The following is an 11,745-nucleotide window of genomic DNA, read 5'->3' as shown; positions in this document are numbered from 1 at the left end:
CTTCATCGGAGGCTGCACTGAGGATGTTACCAAGCATGGTAACGAAACGTCTGCAAAACAACAAACCAGCTCGGCGAGCCAACCAACCTCAACACCCACAACCTGAGCTACAGATCTACTCCAAAATCTTAGAACATTGGAACTTCATCTAACATCTGAATAAATAACAGAATGCTACATAATGCCACATAAACTAAAATGTTCTGTCTTTTTGTGCACCCACAGGCTATAGAGACAAATCTAGTGAGAAAATCTGCCAGTGGTTTGACCTATATTGCAGAATGGAGGGGTGGAATACTGGACCATAAGATGGGTCACCTAGCCTGTTTTTCTGGAGGGATGTTAGCAATGGGAGCTGATGATGCACCAGCAGACTTGTCTAAACATTACATGGAATTAGCAGCAGAAATCACCATCACCTGCCATGAGTCATACAGACGTTCAGGTAGGAGACATATTCCTGAAAATTGCACTGCACATAGATTAACAGGTATGTTAATTTTTAACAACTTTAGATGCCTTTGTCAAATAGTGAGTGAAGGAGTTTCTTACAAATCCATCACTGCAACTGTTGAGAACTCTTTAGTGCTTCTCATGATTTGTTCTCATATTACACTGGACCTTTGTAAAAAGGGATTATCATTGTGTGTAGCCTGTCAACACATACGTGTACAACATTGTTAGTCTCTGAGCTTTGTGCAGTCGGTGGAATAGTAACATAATTTATACTGTCAGTCATGTTTTGTTAGAACTTAATTTTTCCCTGTGGTTTTCATTCACACCTTTCTAGAAATGCATTGAATTATCCCCTAACCCATGGAAATGCACAGTTTACAACACATCAAGTCATGTGCTTCAGTTGGTTTCTGTTGTTGTTTAGACTTCACACAAACCACATCGCATTTTAATTACCTCATCCCACCCTATTCCCATGTATCTCTATTAATTTCTCTTTCATTTATTTATCAATCTTATGTTTAAATATGTCAGTGTTATCATCTTCCATCTCTCCATGTGGCAGCAATTTCCACAATTTCTGAACTCTATCATAACAGTACTCCCAAACTCTTTGCTGCTCCGTTCTAGACTCACTCACACATGGAAGCAATTTCTTCACATCCATCCAAGTAAACCCTTCATAATTTTAAAAGCATTTATCTCCTCCAAGTCCTTCCTCTTCTGGAGTTAACAACCCCAGCCTGCTTAATATTTCTGATTGTTATTTACTGTTATGATCCCACCTGATGTTCATACTGAACAAGTAAAATCCCAGAGTGATATCAAATTAAAATTTTTATAGTTCTTTACCATGGTGGTTCAGCATTGAAAAAGTTTAACAAGATAGTTTAGAAAGATATTGGCACAAACAGCAAAATGACCCGTTTACTAGCAATTTCCTTGTAAATGCTCAATCCTAACAATCTGTTACTCTTTACTCTTTAATTTGTTACTTAATTACTCTTCCCAGGTTTGATGGCCTAGAGACTCTTTTCAGTTTTAATAACACTTTTCATTTCTGACAGCTGAAAAACTCTACACAGCTATATAGTTTAGAGACTTCACAAACTAAAAACCTTTGTTCTAGGGTGAAAATGTGCCTCTGAACCAAACCAAAACCACGAATGGCCACTGTGTAAAACTGCATCAGTTACCAGCACAGGTAGCTAACTAGGCACTTACCAAGTCACATGCTTTCTTGGAAATAATATATTTAGGTTACTTTTCCAAATGACTTTCAGACCTCTTTAAAAAAAAAAGTCACCTTCACAAAACTGGAGTACATCCAAAGTATTATACACAGTGCTGCCACTGTGCTCAGGTAGTGTAGGGAGTGAATGCTTAAAGTATCAAATGGGGTGCCAGTCAAGAGGGATCACATTGTCCTGAATTGTTGAGCTTCTTGAATGTTGCTGGAGTTGCCACTCATCTGGTTAAGTGGAGAATACTCTATCACACTTTGTCTTGAGCTTTATTGATAGTGAGAGAGTCGGTAAGTGAATTGCCGACAAGTCCAGCATCTGATCATTGGTAACCCACGAATGTTAATGGTGAGGGATTCCGCAATGGTAATGCTGCTGGATTCAAGGGGAGATAATTAGATTATCTCATTGTTTGACAGTTGTGTGGTGTGATTTTTACTTACCACCTATCAGTCCAAGCCTGAGTGTTCAAGAGTCTTCCTGCATCTGAACACAGAATGCTTCTAAATCTGAAGAGTCCTAAATGGTACTGAACACTTTACAGTCATCAGTGAATTTTGCCACATATGGTCATTGATGAATTCACTGAATATGATTGGGCCTTAGATACTACTCCTGCAGCTTGCCCTGGGGCTCAGATGTCTGGCCTCCATCTTCCTTTGTGCTAGATATGATGCCAAACAGTGGAGAGTATGCCTCCTGATTTACATTGACTTCAATTTTCTTAAGGCATTTTGATTCAGTCAAATGCTGGTTCACATTCGCCTCATCCCTTAAGTTCAGATGTTTTGACCAAGGCTGAGTTGAAGTCTAGAACCATGTAGGCCTGGTGGAACCCAAACTGAGCATTGGTGACCATGTTGTTGCTGTGTCAATTATAGGTTTCGACATTTTGTTGATGATCAAGAGTGTACTGAAAGATGGTAAATGGCCATCTTTGGATGGATTTCACCTGTTTTTGGGCGCAGGACATACATTGTTTTCCATACGTCAGTGTTGTAACTGTACTGGAACAACTGGGGATGTGACTAATGTGAAGCATGGATCCCTACAGAATACTGTCTCTAAAGTCTTGGAAGTTTCTTTTAATTCCTGCCCTGTGTTTTCTGCTTTTCAGCCATCCTTCAATCCCCTGACTCCAAATTTCTTGTCTTTTGTCAAGAGTCTCTTATTGATAGGTTAATGCTTTGGCCCTATGGCTTTGGATGATCGCCGGTACCTTGGAGAACTAGAAATTTCTCTACATAATTTTCAGTTTTTTCATCCCATTTTATGACTGAACAATGGATGAGTCAGGGTTCAATTTATATTTAAAAGCAAAGTACTGCAGATGCTGGAGATCTGAAATAAAAAAAATCTATAGAAACTTAGTAGGTCTTGTTGCAACTGTGCAGAGAAGAGTCAGATTGGATGAAAAATGTTAACTGTGTTTCTGCTCCACATTTGCTTCCAGACCTGCTTAGTTTCGCCACTATTTTCAGTTTTTATTCCAGTTGATGGTCCATTGTTTCTAGAGGTTGGAAGTTAAAGGAGCATATACAAAAATGCACCACAACTATCTGAACGTCAAAAATACATGTTCGCCGTGCAGCATGATTTAAAAATACTGAGATATTATTTTGTCAAAAAATGTGAAATGTGGAAAGATTTAAATTCTCTTTGAAGAAATATTCCCTGAAGTGTGACTTTTTGCAAGATACACAGAACAAGCTGTAGGCTTGGCCTGAGTGAGAAGTGCCTCTGGAACAGGCAAGCCATGCAAGAAAACTTGCTGTACACAAAATGAGTGGTGCAGTTGATGCTGTTCCTATGTCAGATTTTTCTCAGTGCACTGCCTTTTTCTCCATCTGTCCCCAAGTTCCACAGATAAATACAGTTCATATGAATTGTTTAACATTACATACCCCGGTAACTTCTGGGGAGAATGCTGCTTGCCCCCACTTAACAAAGCTGCGCTACTCATCTGTAAAATGGGTTCACTCATTCACTTGCTCATAGAATTGGCTTTGTGCCTACGTTGAGATTTTCTTCACTCCACTTCTCTCCATTTGCTTAAAGGTTATAGGCAATTAACTTTATTCATAATTTGCTAATAGCTGAAATAAAGGTCCCTCTCCATATGTAAATATTTATCTCTAAGTTGCACATCCTCTTAATTTGAAATTGAAGGCCAGAAATTCTGCTTCCCCTGTGATAGAACTTTTTGCATAGAAGATGCAGTTATAGCTATATTTAGTAATTCTTAAAAGCTAGTGCAGAAACTGCTCAGTCTCAGTTTGTGCAGTCATTGCAAAAACAAACCCCTGTGTTACACCAGAAGCAGAATTTCATGCCAGTCTTTATTAGCTAGAATTACAGAAAAGATTGGAATGATTCTGAAATTAATTTTAAATAAGATTTTTAATTGAATACTCTCTCCTTTTGAATACACAAATATTTATTGATTTTTAGCAACAAGACTTGGTCCTGAAGCATTTCGCTTTGATGGTGGTGCAGATGCTGTTGCTACAAGAATGAATGATAAGTATTACATTCTGCGACCTGAAGTGGTTGAAACCTACATGCACATGTGGAGATTTACCCATGACCCCAGATATAGAGAATGGGGCTGGGAGGCAGTGCAGGTATGTGAAAACTGTTCATGATTTTATAGCACATATGCCCTTTAAGACTTATTTGATAATACAGGAATGTAGTTTAAACAGAAACATAATTTTAGGGGACTGCTTCTTTTAGTTGGGCTGTTATTCATCAACTTGGAACCAAAGTAGCTATCCCAATGGCTTATTTTCCCACTCCTATGCTGTCATTATGAGAGTTCGCTAAGGATGCATCCTCATCTCTCTCCTCTTATTTAAAATACTGACCTTTATCAGCAGCTACAAATTCAGATGTTGCATAGCTATCTTCATGTGTTTGATGGTGTCAGTCATTTCATGCATATGAGGTCCTAGTTTTGTGCAATTTGGTTGCAGCATAATCCTTGTGAATCTGAACCTGAACAAATGACATTAGATTTGATACCAAATATAAGCTGCTTTATTTCACAGTAAAGTGCACATGCAAAGCAATTGTTATAATCACATTTACTTTGTCCCATCAGTACACCTTGACTGCATTATTGACAGAAAAATAATGAATATGCTACACTACTTTACTTGAGTGGAGTGATGATACAAAATGTGACTATTGATCTTGGAATCCCATGCCTTTGACTTCTGTGGACTGAAAAGGTTTCAAAATACTGCCACAGAAAACAGTTGAGGCTACAACATTGAGTCTTTTCAAAGAGTTGAACATAGTTCTAGAGCTCAAGGGATCAAAGGATATGGAGAGAAAGCGGGAATAGGGTAATGAATTGAATGATCAATCATGGTCATGTTGAATGGTGGAGCAGGGTCGAAGGGTGAATGGCCCACTCTTCCTATTTTCTGTTTCTATGTTTAAAATAGCCAAATAAATCTCTCAGCTTGAAAAATCTATGTGAATTATATCAAAGGCAATCTGAGCTAAAATTATCATTTTACCAAAGGACAATGAAACCGGTCAGCCAGGACTCCTGCGTAGCATGAGAGGGCCCTCATCTATTTGCTTTACACCATTATAAGAATCTTCATATGTTGGAAGTGAAACTGCTACACAGTTATTAAGCCTGAAAATATAACTTCTGCAGGAATGGACAATAAAAATAGGCTGCCATTTCAGAGGGCTATTTTGGCAGAACAGAGGCAATGGAATCATTGATGCAAAACTGAACACAGGTTTGGAAGGATCTCGTTCTCTTAAAAAGAAAGAAGGTACCTTGTTCATCAGCACTGATTGGAAAGAAACATCAGAGAACCAAGAACATAAAAGATAACTGCAGTATTCAATACTAATGACAGTCCAAGAAACCAACTAACTAACTAACCATCGATCTTCAGCACTGTTAAAACCTCACACCTCAAGGACACCAAAGGACACTAAACTGTATATTCTTTCTATCTTCCTTTATATTGGAACTATCCCCTTTTAACTTTGCAGTCCAAGCGACTGCACGAAGGCTGTATGTTTGATGTCATTGTCTCTATTATTTCCCTCAGGATTATCAGATGATAAATTTGTTCTTTTTTAAAGAAAACCTTGTGATTTACTCCTCATTTCTTATAGTGCAAGTTGGTGAAATACATTTTAATTGAAGAAAGATATGTGCTGAAAAAACTTAAATTCTTGTTACAACCCAGAAAGTTGAAAAGTGGGATGCTGATTCACCCATTCTTACCTGGTTGTAATAATGGACTATTTTGTCTGACTTGGTGTTAATTTCCTAACTGTTTTCTCCTACGTTCTCACAACTCTTTGGTATCTACTCCCCACGTGTTCTTTTTTAACCCCTTTCTCATCTCAACAGGAAATTGAGACTTGCTTCCTGATTCCTTCTTTTGGTTTGGCCAGAAGAATTACTCAAACAAAACTACTACTGTATCTTAAATTTGAAAGAAAATTCATTGGAAGCTGAATAAAAAGGGACATTTTTATCTCCCACTCAATCTGGGACTGCCTGGAGCCCCAAGATCTGTTAATGCCTCTCTCATTTTTCCAAATCATCCTGGGTAACAGTACAGGTATTGAAGTTCACATATAGCATTGCGCTATAGAAAATTGCATTATAGGGAAATCACTATAGAAAATCGCTATACCTGTACAGCAGAAAGTTTGCGTTATCTGAACAGTGTCCACTATTCATCAATCACATTACAGCCAATCCACATTAACGAAACAAGCGTTATAGCAGAAACACCTGTATCAATATCTGGCTTCATTATGTATACAGCAAATAACTGCATAGTATGACCTTTCTTTATAAATTTACATATGTTTGCTCTTTTAAAACTTAAGACTTTTAATTGATCTTTTCTTTTGTAAATCCTTTCTATGGAATATAGTCAAAGTACCTTGTAATGTGACAGTGACACAATGGGGTGAGTTTCATATGTTTTCAGGTGACATCCACACCTTTCTCTTCACCATCTTTCTCAATTCCTGCACTGCTTCTTTGGCATCCATTTTCGGATGAGCCAGGGTTAGCTAAGCTAAGCAGTAGAAAGATAAAAGCCATCACCTTTGGCCAGCATCATAATCTCTGGATCCTTACTACTGACTCCATTCCTCCATGTACCCCTCCTCTTGTGTTGTTGCTAAAATCATCCCTGTGTAAGATACTCTCCTACCTATATTCATAGCTGTTCACTCAACTTTACCATCTCCCAATGGTTTTCCACTCATGTGGGTTTCTGTTATTGACAAGACTAATATTGACCAGTTTATTGTATGGCTAGCCATTCACATTTCCATACCTTTCCTAATTCTCACTCACTTCTGTTTCTGCAACAGTTATCCTCCAAAGTACTCACAGCCACAGTCTCAAACTCCAAGCTGTTTCACATTAATTATCTTCTTCATATTGCATAAATGCTCAGCATACTTAGGAATGACTCTGGAAAAGGACTCTTAACTCTAGAAAAGAACATCTGAACAAAAGAGCAGAACGGGTCAAAACCAAAAGCAACCAACTAAATAAGCTTGTTGAGATGACATTGGGCACTCTTGTCGTAACACACTGGACCTCAATATTTACCCTATCATATTCTGCAACAGAGTACCATGCGCCTGTCTGACAAAGCCTTTCATGTACACATCTTGTTGACAGTGGGGTTCAATAATGCACATCATAACTGGAATCCTCTCTTGGCTTTCTCTCCTCTCAAACATCACTCCACCAGCTGATGGAAAAACCACAAGCTGGTTGAAAACATCCATGCTACATCTCAATTACCACTTCATGATGACCTGTTCAAGCTACTTACTGACCACATTGTATAACTGCACCACATATGGAGCATCCTTCCTGAGCAAGATCTACCAGCAAACGTCTTTTGGATCAAGGAATGGGAAACATGAGAAGTTAGTAACATATTTCTTGTGACAAACCCATCTGTCAAATGGAGACTTTGAACTGCCATGGCAAGAGTGGCCCTTGCTAAACTGGTTTAGCACAGGCAGGGCCCCTGCACAGCCTACCTCTGCTGCTGGGGCCTTGGTACAAACCCCTTAAACTTGTGGAGTGGTACAAACAGTGCTGCACACTACTAAGGAGATTTCCCACGACAGTCTCAATGGCAGACTCATCACCATAAACTTAGCAAATGAGTAGGCTATTGCTTGGCTTTGAAGATTTGCATTCACTAAGTAAAAGTGCATTTGCTCAACCATTCTCAAACTTCCACAGTTGACGCCCTTTTGACGTAAACCATAGATAGTCTCTTGTCTATTTGGTACATGTGAATCCACATCTTTATTCCCTGAACTCCAAGAGGAGTAAACTTGAGCATATTTGTCGAATATCTACTTAACCATCCATTGCCAGATCTGGTCAGACCACCTCAAGCTCTACTGAGCTTCATTCTCATTTTTCTTCTGGCTCACTCCATACTGGGATAATTCTGGAGGGCAAAAATAACTATTAACTGCATTCTACAACTGTTGCTTCTTGCTGCTTGCACTCACTTGTAACAAGTGGAAGGAGCTTGTGAATTCCTTTGTCTGCAAGATAGAGACCATAGCTTCAATTGGCTCCTCTTCCAATTGTTCATTAAATCAAATCTCCTCAAACCCTACCTGCAAGAAAAGCTATTGTAATTTAGGAGACTGACAAATTACTCTCATGATTCAATTCCCACTAAAAGCCTTTTCATCCGCCCTCTCTTGCAGGTCCCCTTTTTAGCTAATATTAGAAGTTGTACCCTCTCTCTCTGTCATTTTCAGTTTTCTTCCTCAGAAATCCTATATTTAACTCCTGTGGTCTCACTATTTCACCAGTCCAATTTCTTAATGCCAGAATATGTTGTTGCCTTTTCCCTGGGAGTTCCATCAGTCCCTGAAGCATAATGAAGAGGTAAAATAAAGGACTGACATCAGAGGCTACCCTGGACTTATAGTGCTGGACCCCTGACTGAAAGGTGTTTCCCTTGACTTGACTGAGGACACTACTCCCCTTGGACTTTGAGACATGGCCATTTGGTTGAAGCACATAGAATGTGCAGTTTGCTGTGTACTTGGCTGTCACATGTTGCAGGTGTGACATCAATTTGGAACATGACATATCGCAACATATCCACATCCTTGAGTGATAATTCCTACAACCATGATAAACTGCCAGACTTCATCTGTGCTAAAAGGCAAGTTGAGACAACTACTGTGAGCATTTAAAGTATGGCTGGGGGGAGCAAAGCACAACAATGTAAGGCAAAGTGGAGGAGGGGGTGGGGTGGTGTGTTGGGGAGGGGTAAGGGCAGTCCCTAAGATGTTGGTGCTTGTTGTCAAAGATGGAGATCCAGAGGAACAAGTGGTGATTCACTCCATTTCTCTACCTGATGACTGCCTGAGACTGAACAAGACTATTTGCAGCCTTGGTGTTATATCTGACCCAGAGATGGAGTCACTAGGTAACCATTCTGACTTTCATGTCAGGAACTGTCACTGTCTAGTTTCTATCCAGCTCATGGGAGAATAGGAAACTGCATGTTAATAAGGCAACATTAGGTAATAATTAGATGTTAATGCATGCTAATGCGTGTAAGTAGGCCTCTTGTTGCTCATTGAGAAGAATCTCATTTTGGTATTCAACACTTGGTCAAAAAATAGGACTTCTTTCTCTTGATGTCAAGAAGCCCTTTATTGACCATCTGATGTGATTTACCCAACTTTCTTGCCGATGCCCATGTTCTTCAGTTCCTGGGAAGATTCTACCCAATTGTATTTATATGTATTTATATAGGACATTCATGGAAATTCCATGGAATTTCAGTGCTTAATCAGTAAACTTAATGCACTAACTATATAATCTGTCTATTACAACTTTGTATTTTATAAGCACTTTTAGTATAATAATACGTGACTTCACAGAAACTATATTTGACAAGATATGACATCTGTGTCACTTAAGGAGACATTATGTCAGATGATCAATAGCTTGATCACGAAGATAGGATTTGAGGAGTGTCTATTTCAGTGGGTTGTAGAGCTTGAAGAGATTACAGAATAGGGAGGGACAGTGATATGGAGAGATTTAAAACAAGAGTGAGGATTTTTAAATCAAGAATTGCCAGACTAGGAGCTGATGTAGGTCAGCAAGCAGATGTGAATGGAACTCCGTACATGCTAGTTCATAGGCAGCAGTGTTTTGTATGATTTCACATTTAGAAAGGGTAAAATGTATAAGACCAAGTGTCTATTAATTAGTCAAATATTGAGGTAACAAAGGCATGAATGAGGGTTTGAGCAGCAAATGAGCTGAGGCAGGGATGAAATCAGGCTGTACTACACAGCTGGAAATGGGGTGAATCAAAGGCCGGAAGCTCATCTTTGGATCAGATATAACACCAAGGTTGCGAACAGTCTTATTTAATCACAGGCAGTCATCAGGTAGAGAGATGGAGTTGCTAGCTAGGAATTGGAATTTGGAGTGAAGACCAAAAACAATGGTTTCAATCTCCCCAATATTTAATGTAAGCAGTCTGATAATTTAGTCAAAAGGTGAGGGTGAGTTAGATGTCATCACTGTGCATGCGTTAGCCAGCCCTCTACTTTTGGATGATGTCACCAAGGTGCAGCATGTAGCGAGAAAATTGGAGGGGGTTAAGGATTGACCTTTCTGCAGCAGCAGGAAGAGAAACATTGCAAGTGATACTCTGACTTCAGTCAGATAGATGAGAATGGAACCAGATGAAAGCAGTCCCACTGAGTTAGTTGACATTGGAAAGGTGCTAGGTGTGATCAACCATGTCAAAAGCTCTAGATAAATTAAGAAGGATGAGGTGAGTTAATTCAAGATATTAGTAAGAGCCATTTTGGTGTTGTAACAAGGATAGATATCTAATTGGCAGGATCCAAACAAAGATTTCCAGGAAAATAAGCAAGAGATAACTGTTAATAATACTGGCTAAGATGGGAACTGGAAGGGAAATTTCTGTCATATTGTGGGAATGGGTCAAATGAGCACAAGGAATGTCTAATGGACAAGATTAGCTTGAAGAGTTCATAGGAGGGAAATTCTCGTGAAAAGTCTGCATTCTGAGGTAAGACAGAGTAGAGTTTTTGAAGAAGAGCAACAAGCTAAATTTAGCCCCAATTTTTTTATTTGTACAGGCTCTGGAGCAGTACTGTCGAGTAGATGCAGGATTTTCTGGGATAAGAGATGTGTACAGCACCTTGCCACATCATGATGATGTACAGCAGAGCTTTTTTCTTGCAGAGACATTAAAGTAGGTATTAAAGCGAAATAAAACAACAAATGTTCAATTAAAAGCAAAATGCTGGAAATCTGAAACAAGCAGAAAACAACAGCAGGTCAGCAGCATCTGTGGAGGGAGCAACAGAGTTAATGTTTCAAATTCGATAGGACTGCTCTTCAGAAGATGTCATAACAGACTCGAAACATTAACTCTGTTTATTTCTACACAGATGCTGCCAGATCTGCTGAGTTTCTCAAGTACTTTTTGATATTAAATTTATTGCTACTGATATATTCAGATAAGCTGCATAGAGTACTAAAACAATTGGTTGGGTTTTATGCACCTCCACCAGCAGGTTTCAAGGTGAGGAGGGCATGTTAATCCTCTGGTGGACTTCCCTCCACTTCTCTGCCTGCTCCGATCTTGAAATTTTGGAGGGTGTGAATGCAGGCAAGATGTCAGGCAGCCAACCTACCACAGGGCCTATTGAGTTCCTTAGTGGCTGCTTCATGGGCCATAGCAATGGCTCTCAGCAGCACCTAATTTCCAGATGCTGGTCCTTAATCGGGCACTGAATGCCTTTAAACAAGAATCCCCACTCCCCCACGTGGTTTGTTTTTCAGGCTTCCATGTGGAACGTCCCCTGCTTGCCATATTGTGCGTACCAGCAGGTGTAGGAAGACCTAAAGTAGGCATTAATTAACAACCTAAGACCTCAGTTGATGGTAGGGTGCATAGGTCATCCATGAGAATTCATGCCATGGACACAATCA

At 39.4% G+C, this 11,745-nt stretch overlaps 1 protein-coding gene across 1 annotated transcript in view; it reads left to right on the top strand.

Moving 5' to 3' along the window:
* The window catches only part of LOC109930822 (mannosyl-oligosaccharide 1,2-alpha-mannosidase IA-like), a 119,901-nt gene that overhangs the window by 104,388 nt on the left and 3,768 nt on the right, over window positions 1-11,745 (top strand). Inside the window, exons 9-11 of the mRNA XM_048612928.1 lie at window positions 226-445; window positions 4,152-4,324; window positions 10,887-11,002. Of these exons, the coding sequence (XP_048468885.1) occupies window positions 226-445; window positions 4,152-4,324; window positions 10,887-11,002 (509 nt within the window). The remainder of the gene's footprint in view (window positions 1-225; window positions 446-4,151; window positions 4,325-10,886; window positions 11,003-11,745) is intronic.

Source organism: Rhincodon typus, chromosome 27 (genome assembly GCF_021869965.1).
Source record: "Rhincodon typus isolate 14 chromosome 27, sRhiTyp1.1, whole genome shotgun sequence".
NCBI lineage: Eukaryota > Metazoa > Chordata > Chondrichthyes > Orectolobiformes > Rhincodontidae > Rhincodon > Rhincodon typus.
Note: the sequence above shows the minus strand (reverse complement) of the source record. Positions and strands in the feature narration are given on the sequence as shown.